General features: G+C 58.4%; 1 protein-coding gene across 2 annotated transcripts; it reads left to right on the top strand.

The window, feature by feature from the left end:
* The first annotated feature begins 1,564 nt into the window (after window positions 1–1,564).
* On the top strand, window positions 1,565–14,503 carry LOC121167511 (PDZ and LIM domain protein 4). Of its 2 annotated transcripts, XM_040996960.1 has the most exons (7): window positions 1,565–1,657; window positions 6,073–6,224; window positions 9,607–9,688; window positions 13,141–13,322; window positions 13,542–13,705; window positions 13,986–14,100; window positions 14,198–14,503. In XM_040996960.1, exons 1-7 carry the CDS (start codon window positions 1,565–1,567, stop codon window positions 14,400–14,402), a joined length of 993 nt encoding a protein of 330 aa, XP_040852894.1. In that variant the 3' UTR covers window positions 14,403–14,503. The 2 variants fall into 2 exon arrangements, with proteins under 2 accessions (XP_040852894.1, XP_040852896.1); XM_040996962.1 differs by lacking the exon at window positions 13,986–14,100 and having other exon boundaries at window positions 14,198–14,292.
* Window positions 14,504–19,783: the final 5,280 nt, after the last annotated feature.

The raw sequence follows: 19,783 nt of genomic DNA, 5'->3' as shown, positions 1-19,783 counted from the left end.
AGCTTGGGGTGGAAGTCCTCAGACCCCGAAAAGCCCCCTCCCCTAGCAAGGGTCTGTACTGCGGCTCTTGACTCAGATGAGGGTCTCAAACCAGGGAAGCCAGTGACAAGTGATGGTGGCCCCCATTTAGTGGGGTCAAGGTCCTGCAGGACTTCTGGTCTGCGGGCCATAGAGGGACCCTCTCCCACAGGCCTTCCAGCTCTGTCTTTCTGGACCCAAGATTGCATGCATGGGGCTGAGCAAGAAAACCATCCCCTACCACAGTGCTGAGGGCTCCGTGGCTGCTGCTCTGCAGGTCCTGACACCCCCTCATACACAGAGCACTCCCCCACACACCCCTAATGCACACAGCCCTTTATTGATGTCTCTCTCCCAGCTCAGCGCAGTGCAATGCCTCATCTCCCAGTAAGGCTTCCACACTCCGTGGTGAAAGGCTCCCTTCGTTGGACTGTCCTAGCTTTGTGCCAGTCAAGTTGTACCCCTCCATGCCTGGTAGAAAACCCAGGGACTTATCTCAGCCCCCCAGAGCAGCAGAGCCCTTTCCAGAGCTTGGACAAGAGAGGACACGAAATCATGGAGAAACACAGCTGAACTAGGACCTCAAGGCCTACAACAGCGTGCAAACGGGTTCGCTGGATTTAGCCGCGCCAAGTCTCCAGACAGCCAATGAGTGGGACCTCGGCCAAGCATGGCATCCCTGGAGGACAACGGAGGCTGGCGAGGTGGAGAAGAGAGCTCTGAGAAAGGTACTGCCGTTTCCACCTCCTCCACCCCACAGTCACTGCCCTCAGCCACGCTTGCTTCCTGCAGAGGCGAGGCGGCTGTGCAGACCGAAGAGACAGCTTGGATGGTGCGGGCAGCATGAGAAGGCCTGGGTGTCCCCCTGAGAAAACAGGGACACCTGGAAAGCTAAACCCCTCCCTCCTACACTCAGCTCTGGGGCCCCCTCTCCCAGGCTGCCTTCCTGGCCTCCCCAAACTTGCTTGGGCGTCTTTCTGTCATGTCCCAGGTCTGCTCAAGCCCAGGGTCCCCGGGACCGGTTCCGAGGGCTTCCCTCGCAGAAGGCTGGGTCCGCAGGACCTGGAGGAGGCTTGGGAGCCGGGCGCGGGCCCCATCCCCCTCGGAGCCGCCCCCTTCGCTCCCCAGCCCTCCTCTGGCTGGGCGCGGCCCGGCAGAAGCAACTTCAAAGGGCCTGTGCGGGGAAGGGAGGGGGCGTGCTCCCGCAACCGGGCTCGGGTCCCGCGGCCTGCAGATCCGAGGTCCGGGCGGGACCCGGGACGTCGGGGACGCCACTATTCGGGGTCGGGGGCGGGGAGTGGGGCTCGGAGAACCAGGTCGTGGGCCGAGCTGCGGAGGCCGGGCTGAGGGGGCGGGCCCGCGAAGCCCCCCGGGGTGGGAGGGTCGGGCGGCTGCAGGGCCAATCCCGGCGCGCAGGGCGCGGGGCGGGGGCCGGGCGGCGGGGGCCAGGGCCGGGCGGCGGGGGCGGGGCGCGGCGTCCGGGCGGCGGCGGCGGCTCCTCAGTGTCCAGCTCCGGCGGCTGCTCCGGCGGCTGCTCCGGCCCGCGATGCCCCACTCGGTGACCCTCCGCGGCCCTTCGCCCTGGGGCTTCCGCCTGGTGGGCGGCCGGGACTTCAGCGCGCCCCTCACCATCTCGCGGGTGAGTCCTGCAGCCGCTGTAACGGTGGGGGGCGGTCCGGGCTCTGAGACTGGGGTCTTCGCCGGCCATGGGGGACCCAGATCCCCGAAGTGTCCGAGGCTTGAAAACCTCGAGGGCCGGTCCCGAGTGAGCCGTGTGTGCGGTGGCGGCGGCCTGCGGGCAGGGCAGCGCCACGCGGGCCCGCCGCCCCCTCCCCGCCTCCCTGCCAGCCGGGCCCGTGCCGTCCAGTCCGGTCTGGTCCTAGCCCATCTCCGGCGAATTGCCCCGATTCGCATGCCAGACGCCTGCTGGCCGCCCTCCGGGGGTCGGGGAGTCACTGTGGGTCGGGGTGGTCTGCAGGGCAGCCCTACAGAGTCCCAGAGATGCCTCAGAGCCAACCCTGCCCTGAAGATTTGGGGCAAAATGACTGGAAGCTGCCTCGCCCCCAGGCCAAGGCCCTGACAGCAGCTCTGGGTGGCCCGGGGTGAGAGGGCTGGGTGCTGTGTGAGTTCAGAAGAGAAAGGTCCGGCCACTCCCCGGGACACAGGCTTCAGTCTCTGCCCTAAGCTCATTCACACTGAGGGGAAGTGGCCAGGAGGACGCTCTGGCCAGGGTGACTTCTCACTGAGCCTGAGACCCTCCCCTTGGGACAGACCACCCAAGGCCAAGAGCAGCGAGGGCATCACCCCCCAGGGTGTCTGTCTTGGGACAGAGCAGGAAGCGCAGGGGACACGAGTCTGGGGGGGGGGGTTGTTTGAGGACAGAAGCAGAGAAGGGATCTTCGGGACATAGGGCCTGGTCCCTTTTTCTAGAGCAGCAGAGGGGCATGTGTCCTGCCTGGGAGCGTCCCTCAGCCTAGGGGACAAAGAGGCCCTGCCCTGGGAGATTCCTCCTTGGGAGGGGCAGAGCCCATGACCTGGTGCCACTGGAGGGTCATCCCCTGACCCCCTCCACCCTGCTTCTCCACCCCCCAGGCCCTGGACCCCTGGGGACCCGTGTCAGGGGACCTGAAAACCACCTTGCCCCACCCTGCTGCCCCTCTGCTCAGGGCCTGGGAGACTTCTGTGCAACTTTTGGGATGGGACGGGCACCGAGTGGAATGTGGAATTCTGGACTCTTTCTGGGGGCCCGGGTGATAGGCAGGCCCAGCTGTCCTCGGAGCGTCTCACGACTGCCTCCAGAGCCAGGTCTCCAGGGCCTGGGTGGTGGGCCTGCCATACATCCGGGAGCCTTGTATGTGCCTGGTCCTCATGGGATTCCCCAGCCGGCTGGTTCTGTGTGTGTGTGATGCACACACCCTGCACAAGTGTCTGGGTCTGTCTGTGTGTGTTCCGCGACCACCACCTGGGGTGCTAGGCTGGCCAGCAGGCCAGGCACCCTGGGCGTGAGGCTGCTGACAGGCTGGGCTGCAGCGGCTGACGGCCGCAGGCGGCAGCGAGCTGAGACATCTGTTGCCCACGCGGCCACTGCGGCTGTCTGCCGGCCGAGGAAGGGCCGCCGCAGCGGCAGGCAGCAGGGGCCTTGTTTGCAGTCGCCTGGCACGCAGGCAGTGTGGAGGAGGATTTGCCAAGAAGAGCCCCCTTTGTAGTTCCCGAAAGTCACGTGACTGCAGTTCACACCCAAGGAGCCAGGATGGCTAAGCCCAGGTTTGGGTGGGATCTGGGGAGATTTACGGGACCAGGGAGGCACAGGCCACAGCTTGCCCAGCAGGTACCTACAGGGACTAGGGTCCAAGGGAGTGTATGGGGGCGGGGGACAGGATCCATCCTTCCTGTGCTCCCAACCCCTCTCCCAGAATCCCAGGACCTTTGGGAACCAGGGAAAAGGTGGCTGCCTGGAGCCAGGGGGAGACCACAGGGCAAGCTCAGCCCCTGAAGGCCAGGGGATCCCCAGACACATTGTCCATGACTCCTTCCCCACAGAGTAAGCATAGTGATGGCTGGCTCTGACGAGCACCCACTGCAGGCCAGGTCTCACCCTACTAGCTTCTGGTACCAGCCCTTCAGTATCCAGTCCTTAGAAGGAGCCATACCACACTATGTGCCCAACTTCCTGTAGGGGCTGCCAGTGCCCTGACTGTTGCAGGTCATCCCATGGCAACTTTGAGGGATTCCCTCTGAGACTGGGGACAACACAGACACAGAGGGGTTAAGGCTGTGCACCCAGAGAAACAATCCATGCCTGTGTGGCATTTGCTGTGACTGCACAGGATGCTATGGTGTCAGACTGGGACTGCGACTCCCTGCCCACCACAGTGTCTGGGCTGGGTGGGGCTGGGCTGGAATGCAGCCACTGCAGGTGCCTCCTGCCTGACCTCGCTGCTCCCGCCTCCCTCCCATCAGTTTATCCTGCACCCCACAGCATGAGGGACTGGCCTGAACTCAGCTCCATCCTGTCATTTCCCTTCCATGGTTCCCAGTCACGCAGTGGAAAAAGTCTTTTAGGATCTGGCCCCTGCGTCTTCTCTAACCACATTGCAGCCACAGCACCATCCCTCTGCGCTCTGCCCCAAGGGCATGCTGGGCCTGCTCCCTGAAGTGCTCACTCCCCACGGGACTGTCTCCTCTCCCTGTGTGCAGACAGAGCCTAGGGGTGCTGAGCATAGGTTTGGATGTGGGATCCCTTGACTGGGAACGAAATCCCGACTCAGCTGTTTCTCAAGTCCGTGTCCTCATGTGCTTCTCTGGACTTCAGGTTCTTCATCTAGGAAACGGGGCTGGCTGTGAGGATGAAGACAATGCCTGCAAGGGTGGCTGGGAGAGTCACCATTTCCTGGCCTCATGCCCTCTCTGACCAGAACTCTCCAAGCTAAGCGGAGCTGGCAGCAACCCAGCCACCCCTGCTTTCAAGAACTTCCTCCGCCCACAGGGGCCTGAATACACCCCTTGTGCTGGCTGAGTCATCCTGTACCCCCTGAAGATGAAGACTCCTCCAGTGTGAGGATTGGGGCAGGGCGCCAGCCCCAGACTCTTTCTTCATCTGTACAATAGGAACAGAACGGCCTCTGCCTCGCCCAGTGATTGGCAGTTGGCTGGGAACTCACCTGGGGTTTAGGGCTGAGGTTCTGGCATGGAGCAGGTACCCTTGAAAGGAAAGGGGACTGGAGCAGGACCCTGAGGGGAGAGGTTAGGGTGCCAGGAGAACAGGCTGGTACAGGTGCCCAGGCCCTGCAAGCGCACACACATGGCAAGTAGGCCAGCCGGCTGAGGGTGTCACCTTCTGAAGAAGAGCATTCCTTGAAGAAGCCTGTTTCAGGAAAAGTTGATCTGGGCAAGGCCAGTGCCATAGCTTTGACCACTTGTTACTGGGAGTTGGCTGGGCTAAGCCTAGCTGGGCTTGTGGGAACCCACTCCCATGAATAGTGCTATTGCTTGGCACTGGGGGGAGAGACTGGGGAAGACCCAAGGATACCTCTGGCCTGCTCCTCGGCAAGGAGAGGGTGAAGGGTGTCTTCCAGATCCCTCTGGGTTGCTTACTCACTCTTTCTGTGAGTCTGTCTCCATCCATTGTACGTGGCCTTTGTCACATGCCCTAATCCAAACCCTCCAGACCCAGACAGTATGTGGCCCTATGGGGTCACTGATGATACGGCTGGTGTCATTGCCTGGCAAGCAGGGAAAGTGGGGGAGGAATCATGACCCCGCAGCTGGAATGAGAGCTTTGGACTTGCTGGGTATGTGTTGGAGGGTGATGCTCAAATCTTTGCATTGTAATTGGAATGGGGCATTAGCTCCATAGGGGACTTGCAGGTACTGTGAGAGCCAAGCCCAGAGGAAGGGAGCTCTATGCTGAGATCTGAAGGATGAAAAGAAGCAAGCTAAAATGTCAGGCTTGGCATCAAAGGAGAGTGTTGCAGGCAGAGGGTAGAGCATTTGCAAAAGTGTGGAGGTGGCAGGGACTTGGTACCCAGGAGTATCTGAAGACATAAGGAAGGGCTGAACAGAGTGTGGGTAGAAGGAGGGGAAGATTGGCTAAGGCCGAGAGGTGAGATCAGACACTACAGATGCAAGGGCACCAAGGGTGTGCGTGTTAGGTGAAGGCACTGCGGTGAAGGCACTGCAGTGCAGCCTGGCTGGGTGGGGCACTAACATGTAAGGCATCAGTGACATGGCCATGCTCTGTTCCTATGAGCATGTATGTCTGTGCGTCCCTTGCATGTCTTTGGCACATATGTGACCTGCAAGAATGACATCTCTCTCACAGGTCCTCACACTCCACTAGGACTCCAGCTGCTAAAGTTGGGGGCGGGGGGTGTTTGGAGTAACAGCTGCCATAAAACCACAGGGGGATCTCAGCCAGCCTTTCAGCTTGTGCATACATAGGTCATGCTGGTGATAGGGCCACACTGGCCAGGTTGTCAGGGTGGTGGGGGTGGAGGGCAGAACCTACAGCAGGCCACATGACTGTGCCCAGCCATCTGGCTTCCCCACCCATAGGTGCATGCTGGCAGCAAGGCTGCATTGGCTGCCCTGTGTCCAGGAGACCTGATCCAGGCCATCAATGGTGAGAGCACTGAATTGATGACACACTTGGAGGCACAGAACCGCATCAAGGGCTGCTACGATCACCTCACTCTCTCTGTGAGCAGGTATGGTGCACGGGGCAGGCTGGGCCATTGGAATGGGGCAGCAGGAGGCCAGGTGTGCTGTGCTCACCGCATGCAGGTACCATCCATTCCAAGGAGGAGTGGTTTCAGAGGGGCCTGGTGGGCACTGTTTACAGCTGGAGACAGCTTCAAAAAGAAAGCCCCCTTTGAACCCAAAAGTGGGAATGTGTTGGGCTCTGAGGGCAGGAATTGAAGGCAGCTGGAGGAAGACCTTCAGTACCCTGTAGGGTTGGTTGGTTTCAGTCCTTTCCCTCTCCCCAAGCGACCATCTTGATGACCAATTCAAAGCAAGTTCTCTCCCAAACTCCCATGCAAGCCTTAAGCCAACTGACCTGGGTAAAACCCAACATCATCCCTAGTTTTGAGGTGCAACAAATAGGGCTCAGAAAGCTGAGAGGCTAGATTAAGTCATGCAGTGAGAGAGCGGGGAGCAGAGTGTGGCCTCAGGGCTCTAACCCACAAACTAGTCCCTTCCTTTGGCTACGACCATTTCTGCAACTCACAGGTGCCCTGGTCTCAGCAGCACCTGCCATGGCCTGTGTCCTACCTGGTAAAGCCTGGTTTGGGGATGGGCTTCCTACCATGGTCTGTGAACTGCCATGCAGCCCATCATGAAGGGAAGCACAGGGGAGGGGTACCAAACCCCATCTGTGCCCCATAGTTGGTGCTAGGGTAGAGGGTCCACCTGGAGGATCCCACAGCCCTCCCCGGCTCCAGAGTCTAGGCAGTCAGCCTTGTCTGGGCTGAAAAGGCTCTCCTGCTTGGATCCAAAGAAGGCAGATACAGCTGCTCTGCCACGTTCACTGCTAACAGGGACTTTCCACGATCCCCTGTGGAAGTATGTGGGCGCAGCCTCGCCAAACCACAACACAGCTAACCGGGCATTAGAGCTGGCAGGGTGGGAAGGCTTAGGAGGGATCCCCCATTTGAGTCAGGGTCAGGACCCCGGCTGTGCCCTTAGTGCTGAGTGGACCCAGCTGCAAAGCCTGGACACACTTGTGCTCCCCTTGGCACAAGATGAGGTCTCCCCAGCCAGGGGGTTCCCCAGAGTTGGTTCCCATCCAGACTGTGGGAGCTCAGGTACCCAGACGAGGTTGGTGAACCTGGATTTCCTTCCCCATAAAACAAACTCATGTTCATCACCTTCTCCCAGACAAGATACGGGCTGCAGAAGGGAACTGTCAGCATGGCGTGCCCACAAATGGCCTTGGAGGCCTCCCCACTTGGCCGGCTTCCTAGGCCCTGACTCACCTCCGGCTTTGACTCTGAGCTGCTGTGTACGGGCAGCCCAAGTGGTAGTGGAATGCAGCGGGAAGAGGGAGGGTCGCAGGGGCCTGAGTCAGGAGATTCCCAGGAAGAATGATGTCAGGGGAGGGTGCTGGAGGTCCCCTGTCCTTCCTTCTGTGGTCATTTGTTCCAAGCCAGGCATGGAAGGAGCTGGGAGTCCACTGAACTGTTCCAGTCCCAGTGCCACCTGGCCAAGCAGCACATTATCTGCTGCTTGCAGAGCTGCCTCCGGTCCCAGTTCTGAAGCCAATGATTTACTCTAACCCCTAGCTTTGTCTTCCCCCAAACAGGGACTATCTTGTGATCCAGGCATTGGGTGACAGGGAGGTCCCTGGCCTGCCTTACACTCTCCAGCCCACTGTGATACCCCTTTGCCAATCCCCACATATGCACACTCTGGGGGATCAAGACATGGGGACCACCTGGTCCCTCTGGATGCCATCCCACCTACGAGGCCTCTGACCCAGTGTCCCCTCCTGTCTGTTGTGCCAGATCCTGGGTTTAGGCTCCCTTGTAACACAGACCCTGTACAGGAGACAGCTGGTTTTCTGGCTGGACTGGGTGGCTCTGTTTCTATATCAGGGCCTTTACTAGGACCAGCTGTACCACCTGCCCAGTACACACAGAGAAGTGTGGTCAAGACCCAGCTTCCCTGCGAGGCTTATCTTGCCTGGAGCCCAAAGCAGGAATCTCACGATCCAAGTTAACTCACACTTCCTGGGTGTGTTCCGTAGGTCCAGGTCCTTCTTGGCAGCAAGGCTGACCCAGAAGCCCCTCAGGATGCCTTTGCCCAGCCCCACCTCCAGCTCTCATTCTGTTTCAAATGGTGAAAGGTGACATACGAGGAAACCCTTCTGACGCCTTAGGTCACCCTCACGGGTCCTTAGACATTAGGCGTGCCCTGCTTTTCCGTAGAGAGCTTCAAGGAAATTCTTTAGCCAGAGAGCCACAAGGGGTATCGCAGATCCCTTCCAGGGCAGGGTGGGGTGGGATGGAGGTAGGTGGAAGTCAGGGCTGTGAGCTCAGTCAGTTACTCACAAGCCTGGCTGAGGGGCTGGAGACAGAGGCTGTGGAGGTTGAAGTTGTCCTGAATTTAATGCCAAAGACCCCTGGAAGGTTGTGACATGGAGAGCCCTGCAGGGCTATGGGATGGGCAGAGGTGTGGACTGTATTTATAGGCAGATTACTAAATCATTCAGCTGACAAAGGGAAAGAGGCAGCTGTGAGCTTTGAGGCCAGCGGTAAGACCTCAAGAAGCCTCAGGGGACCTCTTGGGGCCAGTTGGGGGACACTGTTCCCCTTTGGTCTTACTTCACACCCTGCCCTCCCAGGCAAGGGTGTGTCCCCTCCTGGCCTGCCTTCTCCCAGAGCTACTGAGCAGCAGGGCTGGGCCCAGGCCCATAGCCTCTAGGCCCGCCTGCCTTGCTCATGGCAGGTTTATGGTGTTTCCCTCCCTCCTGAGTGCTGTTTGGCTTTTGGTTTCTATGGTGAAGCAGGAATTTCCTAATGGCCTGTTTCCCATCTGGGCTGGGCAGACATTGGTGATGACTCTGCCGGCAGCCTCGGCAGCAGCAGCAGTAGAAGAGGCCGCCCCCATAGAGCCACCATTCTACCTCCTGAGGGAGGATGAACGCCTGGCCTCATCCAGACCCAGGCCGGAGACTGGGAATGGCTGAGGGATGAGTGGATGGCCCTCTAGCTGACCCATTTGTAAGGCCTGACTCGTCTTGCTATGGGCTGGACTTTTTTGAGCTGCACTTCTGCAGGTCCTGGAAAGTGGAGAAGAGTGGAAAAGCTGCTAAGCTCCTGCTGCACCCTCTCCAGGAACCAGACCAGAGAGGGCAGGAGCTGCCAGCAGGGAGGGAAACATACGGCCCTGTCCAGGAGGGTTGAAGATCGAATCTCATGGCGCTGTGCTGCTGTGGACACCATCATGGTGCCAGGAAAAGTTCTGGGCTGGGGTTCTCTGATCCTGGGTGTTGCTCTAGACCCAGAGCCCATCCCCATGTGGTTCTGCTTCCTGGGTGTGGTGAGCATGGTAGGCAGACAAATCTGACCATCCCAATTCCCGCTGCAGGCCTGAGGGCAGGAGCTGGCCAGGTATCCCTGACGACAGCAAAGCTCTGGCACACAGGATCCACATTGATGCCGAAACGCAGGTATGTACAGACACAGCTGGGCCTGACCTCACTCAGCATGACCAGGGCAAAGGGACTGAGCTTGGATACAGAATTGTCTGCTTGGTGTGTCTTCATGATGACCCTTGGTTGTGTTGGACAGCACCAGAAGCAGAAATCTTCTCTGAACCATGTCCACATTCCTCAAGTGAACAGCACCTGCTGGAGGCTCTGCCTTCTCCGGATAGTCTTGGGCTCTGGATGATGGCACCTGTGACGGGCAGGGGGTAGAGTGGGTCTTAAACACCTGGGTAGTATTCACTCTAATGTCCAATGATGTCAGCCTAGCAAGAAATCACCACTTCCATTGCATCCCTCTCAGTCCATCCCAGTGCCCATCCTGCTGTCCAGCTGCTTACCACGTGCCAGGAGTAGTCCTGGAAGAGATGGCGCCCTGACTGGGCACCACACTCAGCAAGGGGGTCAGGGAAGGCTTCCTGTAGGAAGGGAATGTGCAAGCCAAGACCTGAAGGTCCAGGAAGAGTCAGTCAAATGGTGGTCGTGAAAGAGGAAGTGTGTTCAGGAAGCACACACAAAGGCCCCCAGAGGTGAGAGCTGAGATTAGAACGGTCCCTGGGGGCAGGTGGAAGGGCAAGCACTGGTGTGAGGTGTGGGGCAGGGCCACAGAAAAGCCAGTGGTTTCCTTGAGTCCTTAGGGGTTCATGGCCACATCTGTGTTTCAGAAGTTGCTCTGATGGCCCCATGTGCCTGGGACCCTCAGGGATCAGGGGAGCAGATACTGGCATGAACAAGCCAAGCAGGCTTGCCAGGAGCTGGGCAGAAGGGAGCAGCACAGGCTAGGCCTCCGGTGCCTGTGTGAGAGGCCCAGACTGCTCAGGGAGGTCCCTGCCAGCATGGTTAACACATTGGCCTGAGGGCTCAGCTGTGCTCCCTCTTCCAAGAGAGGCCCTCGGCCAGTGGGCCCTAGCGGCTGGGATCTGTAGAGCAACTCCCTGTGTCCCCATGTCATCCTCACTGGCGCCCTCAGAGAACCAGCTGATACATACTGCCCGCTGTTAAGGCTGGAGGGGAAAAGATTTTCCATAAGCAACAGGGCAACCACTACTCCCCGTTTGTACTTCTAAGGTCATGGGCTCCGTGGGTGGCGACCAAAACACCCTGACCCGCCCCTGCAGTGCTGTGTTCCCACTAGTACACAGGGATCATTGTCCTCCCGGACACCAGGGTGGGTGGGGGATGGAGTGGCACTAGCTGGAGCCACCAGAGGAAGGGAAAGCCACAGTTAGTCCTGAGACAGCATAAGATGCCCCCGACGCACTTCCCCATCGGGGCAGGACAGGGCCAACACTTGGTCAAGCTAGAGTGGGAGCAGGGTAGGGATGAGCCAAGGTTTCCTAGAGTGGGGTGGGGTGGGCAGCATTTACACTGAGAACCAGGGACCTGTTAGAAGTATGCTTAACCTGTCCTCTAGACTAGCACAGCTGGGTCTCCATGGTCACCTGCTTCCAAGTTGGGCTTTCCTGATTTTGACCTTAGCTATGTAGGTCAAATTCCAATTCCCAACTCTGCAGATTCCCATTCTGCAGAAAAGTCCTGGGAGGCTTCAGCTTCCAAAGCAGTAGCCAGCTGGTACTTGCGGAGCGGGGTGCCTATGGCAGGAGAGGCACCACTGCCCAGGAAGTCCCATGGCAGCTGTCCTTCCCGTGGCATTTTGCTGCGTGCCAGGCATGATGCTGAGTGCTCTGTGTGCAGCTGTCTTACTTCATCCTCACAAGGAACTCATTACAGAGGAACCACCACACTCCCCCATTCATAGATGAAGCGAGAGAGAGGTGAATGAGTGATGGAGCTGGGACTCACCCAAAAACTCGGGTCACCACCCGCATCCTGAGCACAGAGGTCAGAGCGAGAGCAGCTGCATGGGTGGCCCTGGGAGGGGCAGCAGCTGGCCATGGACTCCCACACCCTGCTGAGTGAAGGCGAATGGGGGCCTCCCTGCTCCCAGGCCTTGGTTCCCCAGGCTCCTTCTCCCCCTCCCCTTTCCCCCACCGACCACAGCCCATCTGGTCCCCATTAGAGGCCATCCTGGCCTGCCCGCCTGCCCAGCAGACACACATGTGAGAATGCTCAGGTTTCCTGGGGGTTCTTGTTGGGCTGGATGAAGAAGGGGTATTTCTGCTGCTGCTGTTTTGATAGGGGTCTGTCTGGGCAGCAAGACCCTCCTCTGTCTGTTGGGCCTGACTCCTTGGCCTGTTCTCCAAGCTCCTGCCCTGCAGAAGAAGACAGGGGCGAGTCAGGCCTGAGCCCTGCAGGTTCACTTAAGCCCTAGCCTGGCAGCTGGCCGTGTATAAGCAGGACCCAACAAGCGTGAGTGGCTCTTGCTGTCCACCCGGACTCCCTGCCACCTGTCCCGCTAAGATCTATACCTATGGCCTGGACTCAGGCCTGAGCCTAAAATCAAGATCCTTCAGTTACCATCCCAGTCTCGGCCAGAGAGGCTGCCATGGATCACCCCGGGGTGCCCAGCGCTGGCTGCAGCTGTGTGTAACTGCCATGTGACCAGGTGTGTACAGGTGCCCTCGCTGCTGTGTACGTGTTGCCCTATGCCTGTGGGTGTCCTGACACATACTTGTGACAATGCGCATGCCCTGTTTACCTTGCTGCCTGTGTGCCTCCAGGCTGAGGGCAGCTCAGCTCTGAATTCTGCAAGGACAGATCCACAGTCCCCACACAGACCCACACCCAAAGAAATACCACATCTCTCCTCACGGGCTGGGGATGTGTGTGTGCATGGTCAAAGCATGCTTCAGCCTTGGACGCCAAGCTGGCCATAGGGTAGTCGGACAGGAAGCCTCCAGCCCTGGGCCAGCCTCTGCCCCTCATCTGCCATCCTGACAGAAGGCAACTCTCCATGGCCCAGGAGGCAGGAAGCAGCTAGCAGGGGAATTCATGATGGGCACAGCTGAGCCTCAGCCTTCCCCCCAAAAAAGCCATGATTCCTAGCTAAAGGACAGGGATTCCATTTTTTGTGTTCCAACAGTGAGCCACCTGGTGCCCAGCCCAGCCCTGGCACATGGGAGCAGGTCTACCTCCAGTGGGCAGGTACACATGTGGCTGCAGCTACACTGGCCTTAAAGGGGCTGCTGGGAAGGGGCCTGTGCCAGCCCTGTCCCTCACGGGTGCTGATGCTGGGGACCACCACAGGGCTAGGCAGGTATGTTGAGTGGCAGGCACTCTGGTTTTTGTGTCTGACTTTCCAGACTCTTCTGAACTTTTTCAGAGCCTAAACCAGGCCTGAGGCTCAGCTCTTCCCCATAGTTCCCTTCCCTGGCTGGGCACCAGAATTCCCAAGATGCCACTGCTGAGATAGCTAGCCAGCTTCCACCAAGGCCTGGCACAGCAGGGTGGGGGTAGGTGGATAGGGGATAGGCAGGGGCCAGGCACTCCTCAAGCCTTAGTCCTGTATTTCACAGGATGGCAGTCCAGCCAGCAGTAGAAGGTCCTCCATCTCTGGGAGTGGGCAGGAAGATGGCAGACCAGGCCTGGGATCTCCGTTTGGGCAGCCGTCTCGCCTTCCAGGCCCTCACAATGGCACCAACAGCGAGGCAGCACTGCCTGCTCAGATGAGCGCCCTGCGCGTGTCTCCACCGGGCAGGTAAGGACACACACCTAGAGCCCGTCTCCATCCTGCCAAGGCCCCGCAGACTTTGCAGGTAGCTGATCCCGGTGGCTCAGCTGGTTCCATTCTGAAGCCCCAACAGAACCAACATCCCCCTTCTCCACAACCTCCCTCTCCCCGCCCCTGTCAGCCAAGGCAGCTGAGTGAAAGCTGGAGCCACAACCCTGCCCCCTTGTCTGTCTCCCCCTCGCGCAGCGCCGACCCAGCCAGAGGAGCACCGCAAGGCCGGGACTGCAGAGTCGACCTGGGCTCGGAGGTGTACCGGATGCTGCGGGAACCACCGGAGCCCACGGCCGCGGAACCCAAGCAGTCCGGCTCCTTCCGCTACCTGCAGGGCATGCTGGAAGCCGGCGAGGGCGGTAAGCTCCCCTCTCCTGGATACTCTCTACCCTATCGGCCCATTCCCTCCGTGCAATGCCCGACGTCCCTCCGCACGTAGCGAGCCCTCGTCCCGCCTCGTAGCCGTGCGCCCCTCCTCGACCTCCGAGGGCGCTTCCCACGCCCGCGCGGTCTGGTTACCCTCGCCCCCCGCGTTTGCCAAGCCTTCGTCTCAGCCTCACTAACCACAGCTTCCCCCAAACAACATCCCCCAAAAATGGAGTCTGCTCTTGCTCACGCCACCTGCGCTCGGGTTTTCAGGGGAGCGGCCCCTGCCAGGTGGACCGCGGAACCTCAAGCCGGCGGCCAAGCTGGGCGCCCCGCTGAGCGGCCTGCAGGGGCTGCCGGAGTGCACGCGCTGCGGCCACGGGATCGTGTGAGTACACGCCCGCTCCCAGCTCCTCGGGCCCCGGGGTGGGAGCGCCCGGATTCTCGCATCGGTCGCCCGACGCTGGCCCCTTCCGCCCCCGCAGAGGCACCATCGTGAAGGCGCGGGACAAGCTCTACCACCCCGAGTGCTTCATGTGCAGCGACTGCGGCCTGAACCTCAAGCAGCGCGGCTACTTCTTCCTGGACGAGCGGCTGTACTGCGAGAACCACGCGAAGGCGCGCGTCAAGCCGCCCGAGGGCTACGACGTGGTGGCAGTGTACCCCAACGCCAAGGTGGAGCTCGTTTGAGCCCGCCCCTCCACCCCGCCTCTGCTTTTTCTAACGTCCGCGCGTGGCCCCGTGTAAATAGGTGCCCCCTGGCCTTTCTAATAAAGCCCCTCTGTCCCGCTTCCAACCTCTGTCAATGCGGGGGCCACTGTCCTCCGCACGCAGGTGCTCGGCGTACCCGAGGCCCTGGATGCGGTGGCGAACGGGGTGCCCGCAGGTGCCACCGCCTGGGCGAACGGCCACCCCGATCCCTGCAACACCGGGCAGGGGACGGCGTCGGCCGCGGGCTAGGTGAGCAGCAAGGCGAGAACCCGTAGGATGAGAGCTGGGCAGGCCACGCAGCCCCCAGCGGCTTCCGGAGAAGCCCTCGGGCACGGTGACCGGCCCGGGGGGCGCGGGGACCGGCCCGGGGGGCGAGGGGACAGGCCCGGGGGGCGAGGGGACAGGCCTGGGGGGCGAGGGGACAGGCCCGGGGGGGGCGCGGGGACCGGCCCGGGGGGCGAGGGGACAGGCCAGGGGGGCGCGGGGACCGGCCCGGGGGGCGAGGACCGGCCCGGGGGGCGAGGGGACCGGCGGGGGTGGGGGGTGCGCGAGGACCACGGCGAGTTCTGCGCGCCTCCCGCAGCCTTTCGTTTCGCCCACGCCAGGGGGCGCGCGTCATCTTCCAGAGTCAGGCAGAAGGGTGGTGGTTTAGGGAGATTTTCTTTCTTTTCTTTTCTTTTCTTTCTTTCTTTCTTTCTTTCTTTCTTTCTTTCTTTCTTTCTTTCTTTCTCTCTCTCCCTCCCTCCCTCCCTTCCCACTTTTCTTCCTTTTTCTTTCTTTTTTCTTTACTTTCTTTATTCTTTCTTACTTCCTTTCTTTCCTTCTTCTCTCTCTCTCTTTTTTTTAAGAAGCAACACAGGCTCAGAGTTCACTTCTCTGATCCGAAAGAAAATGCCACACCTTTCAGGAGGCCTCGTTGTCAGTGCCCACGTGGTGGCCCTGCTTTGGGCCTTTCCTATCAGCCCCCCCTACACACACACACACACACACGGACTCACGCCCTCCACGAACGCCAAGTGGTCCTGCTCACAGGGTGGGTGAACCGTGGCTGTGTGTGCCTGGCTGAGGTCAGGCCCTCCCCTGGCTGTCGGGTGGAGCTGAACGAGAAGCGTACCCTCTGTATTTAATTCCTGCAGAGGCAGCAGGTTTGTGGGCACCAGAACCACAGGAGCAGTTTCCACTCCCCTGCAGGACGGCAGGTAGTGGGGACTTGTTTGTTTACCTTGGCCTGGCTGGTGGGAGAAGTGGGGCACGTGGTATGGTTCTGTTCTGTGTTTCTGAGGGCCAGGCGTGAGCAGTGAAGCCATTCCCACGCTGGTGGGGTGGTCAGTCTCCCGGAGAGGTTCTTTGATGAGTTGTCCCAGAATTTTCGCCTGTTTTCACAAGGTGTGCTTAACTTTTTGAAGATGGGCAGTAACTTGTCATACTTTTGTAAAAAGTGCTTGTGACTGCATCCTATCCCTGTGACTGTTTGCATTCCTGCAGTGTTTAATAGCCAACGCTTGCTCATGGCTAGCACTATGCATTTCCAACAGTCAGCAATCTGGATTCTGTGGGTCAGACTCTGGAGAAAACAACCCTCTCTGAACCGTGACCAGTTACCCTGAATCCTGAACTTCACTGGGCAGAAGTAACCTTGAGCTTTCCTCCATCCCCAGTTGGGGGGGCAACTAGGTGGGTCTGGGTGCCATAAGCATCTCAAACTTTATTGTTTCTGCTTTCTTCTCCAACGTGTTGTATCTGGGATTAAGTATGTTCTTGGAATCCCTTCCAAAGGCCCCTTCCATGGTCCCCAAGCGAGCACAGTTCAGGGCAGAGGGCAGGCGCCCCCGGGTAAGGGGGATCAGGAGGTCGAAGGAGTGCAAAGCAGGACAAGAACCCTCCTTGATGCTGGCGCAGCAGGTGACCCAGACCTGGGCTGCCCTGTGCCTTTCTTTTGTGTGAGGAGTCAGAAACCAGCAGCAAGGCCACAACCCGGTGGGGTCAAGGCAGAGGACACGCTATGCCCCTGTGCACACACACACATACATGCTCCCCAAGGCCACACTCAAGCAGGGTGGGGCAGTGGGAGAGTCTGCCCTTCCCACCCCACCCAGACAGTCTGGGCCTCACTGGGCTGGAACAGAATACAGAAGTATGTGGAAAAGTACTGAGAACCCCTAGCATGGCATCAACCCTGGTCCACGCTCTCTTACAGAGACCCAGCTCCCCTCTGCCACCTGTCACCTCATCTACCAGGTACAGTGCTCCCCTTAAACTGGGGAGGCTAGATCTTGCCCTCTGCCTGCAGGCACTCCTATCCCAGGTGGAGCTACTCTTAGCCCCTTGAGTACCAGAAGCCCCTAGCAGGGCTGTAACATCCAGGGCATCCCCTTGCCTGGGCATCCAGTTGGTGGTGGTACAACAGCAGCCGGGGGAGCTGTGCCCTAGAGCTGCCAACCCAGTTTCTACTTTCCTAGACTCTCAGCCCAGTCTATACCAGTCCTCCATCCAATTCTCCAAGCTCAAGGGCCGCCAACCATGAAAAGTTGAGGACAGGATTTATGTGGAACAAAGCCTTGGTGGTCCACAATCCCAGTTCTTGGCGGAGGGCACAGCAAAGTCTCCCAGGGAGGGAAAGCCAGAGCCAGTCTCCCTAGTTCAGTGTCCCAGACCTCCTGGCCCTTAACCAGCTTGCACTGGTGTTCCCAGACCTGCCCCCACAGCCCCTCGGGCTGTTCAAACCAGACACCTGGGACAGCACCCTCTATACTCTCACTCAGCCTCCCCATTGCTGGCCACACCTCTGCCTCAGGTCCTCATTTCAACCTTTCCCTGGCCCCTAGGACCCTTAGAAATTGGAAGTGCATGAGTCAAGGTCTTCTGACCTCAAGCTGCCTGTTGAATGCTTTGCACTGCTGGGCAGTCACACTTCTTAGAGTTTTTCCTGAACTCAAAGGAATCACTTTTTCATCCAGCAATCTCCTACTCACGCTTTCAAGGCCCAACTCCCAACTCTTCCAGTCCTTCCTCCATCCAGTGCGGAGTGAAGCCTCAGCACTCTCCCACCATCCCCACTTCCAGACAGTCAGCAGTTCTCATTCTGTGTCCTTCCCCCACCTCCATCCCCACCCAGTGCCTCTTATCTCCTCCATCACAGCCCAGCCCAACCCAGACCTATCTGTTGTTCCCTGACCCCAGGCCAGGCACTGCAAGGTGCAAGGACCTTGAGTCCATCACCTGCTCTCACACAAACACGTGCCCTGGCCTCCACACCTCCCACCATTGTTTGTCACCTCCCTTTCCAGGTTTCCCTAAGGATGCCTAAGCCCCCAGAAGGAAATGGTCCTAAGGATGACCCCTGCATCCTTCATTTTCATTCACTCATTCCACTAAGTATTCTACCTTGCTACTTAATGAGCCTACAGTGTGTCAGGTAGCATGCTGGACACTGGGGAATCATTTTTGCACAAACATATCAACGAAGTATAAACCATAAACAGTGCTGTCAAGCAAAAAAACCCTCATGGCTGAGTCCATTCTATCTCAGACTTGTTGCAATAAGGATTTTTAGTTACCTCTAGAGGCTACGGTGTTAAAACCATTTCTAAAACCAGCTGTGCAGCAGCTGCCTTATCTGTTAGTGCATTTTCTGTGCTGACATGGCTCTCGCTTCTGCTGTCCCCGGTAGTGTGTGACAGCCACATGCAGAGATTGTAGCACTGTCCGCAGGAGAGCCAAATGTTTCCTTTCTTCATGGGAGGGCTCTTGGCAGCCACGAGGCCTCTTTGTCTTCAAATTGCTGCACGTCCATGTAACACAGGAAACGCCTCTGTGAAGTTTGTGTGAACGTTAACTCTTGGATCTTTTCCTGCCGGCGAGGCTCTGCTCAAAGCAATCAGGTCAGCCTTTTGAGTCCATGTGAGAGGAAGCCACGTCTGAGCTGCTTTCGCCTGAGTGAGAGTGCCTGTGGCAGCATCTGCCTCTCTGACATCTTCCTCCACCAGTGAACCCACTACCCGGATTTCCCAGAGGCTCAGCTCATCGCAGAGGCCTGCTGGAAGACACCTGCTGGTGACACTGATGGGGAAATGACCACAGGCACGGCATAGGGGACCATCCAGGTGTTCCCTCATCCCCAGCTTGAAGATTGGAAGATCACGCCAGTTGGAGTCTGCCTCAGTGCTTGCTGGCATCGTGACGAATGACTTGAACTTAAGAGATGGTAGCAAATCTCCAAGCAAAAGCATTGGACATTCAGACATCTCCAAGAACCAGTGAAAGCTAAGGCACTCCTCTGACAAACTGAAGGTAAAACTTTGAGTGAGTTTGACTATCAGGTCCCATAATGATGCACATTATGAAATAGGGGACCTGCAGGGGAAGTCAGGGCACAGTGACTCCTGTCATCATGTGTGTGGCATCGGTCATCATCTAGGGCCGATGCTGTTCAGGCTTGCTGAACCCTCCAGACGCTGAACCAAGAGACTGCAGTGCTGAGCAAGTGTCTGTGGAGGTGCTTGGTAAAAAGTTACCCTACAAGTGCATGAGAGGAGCCTGAGGAAAACAAGGCCCCCAGGAGAGCACCTTGGCAAGCCTTGGAAGCAGCCCAATACTTCACACCTCAAAGCCCTGCCCAGCCCCTGTGGTCTAGCCTACCTCCATTCCCCCAAGGAAGGCTCTGCAGGAGAATCTTCTCTACTGAGCATCAGATTGGTTTCCCATCTGGAAAACATCAGGCAATAAATACTTCACGGTCTTCCAGATTTTGTCTGGAGAGGTACCCATCCTTCCTACCAGATATGTCCCGCCCCATTGCACCTGTTACTGTGCTTCCCACTGTGCTCTGTCTCGCCTCCGCATTCCTGAGCTTTGACAAGAGCCTACACCACCCATCTCCGCTAACAGAGGTGTCTATGAGACTGCATTCCTGGTAGAGGGAACAGCAAACAAGGGCCCCGGCCTGGCATTGGGGGAGGACTGTGCATTCCGTGTCCCAAGAGGCTAGCAGCTTTGTTTTCTGAGACAGGTGGAAGAGAAATCCTTGTTGTTGTGCAAGAAAGTTTCAGACATGAGGCAGGGATTGGCAGTGAGCAAGGTAGCAAAATTTAATGAAGAGAGTGCATCTGGCAGTCAAGGCAGCAGACTGAAACCATTAAAGATAATCTTTCCCAACCCCCATTTCTCCTACCCCATTCTCATCTGGGATATTACTATGCAGAGTGTTTCCCAGATGCGGAAGCTATAAAATTCCTCTCAGGACTTTATCACTGTGGTATTATTGCACATGACAGCTCCTTGGCCCTGCATGGGAAAGGCTCCTTTAAGCTGCCTACCGGGCTGGGATCCACCTAGCAAGGTTATTGGACTCAGGTAGGACT

This window comes from Ochotona curzoniae, unplaced genomic scaffold (assembly GCF_017591425.1).
Source record: "Ochotona curzoniae isolate NIBS_2020 unplaced genomic scaffold, NIBS_Ocur_1.0 patch380, whole genome shotgun sequence".
NCBI classification, from domain to species: Eukaryota; Metazoa; Chordata; class Mammalia; order Lagomorpha; family Ochotonidae; genus Ochotona; species Ochotona curzoniae.
The sequence above is the reverse complement of the archived record's forward strand: the minus strand, read 5'-3'. Positions and strand labels throughout refer to the sequence as shown.

Excerpts from the sequence above, each read along its gene's own strand:
- LOC121167511 (XM_040996960.1), top strand. The coding sequence starts at position 1,565 with ATGCCCCACTCGGTGACCCTCCGCGGCCCTTCGCCCTGGGGCTTCCGC. Across the intron at positions 1,658-6,072 it reads CGCCCCTCACCATCTCGCGG|GTGCATGCTGGCAGCAAGGC; the intron begins GTGAGTCCTGCA and ends CCCCACCCATAG. Across the intron at positions 13,706-13,985 it reads GCTGGAAGCCGGCGAGGGCG|GGGAGCGGCCCCTGCCAGGT; the intron begins GTAAGCTCCCCT and ends TCGGGTTTTCAG.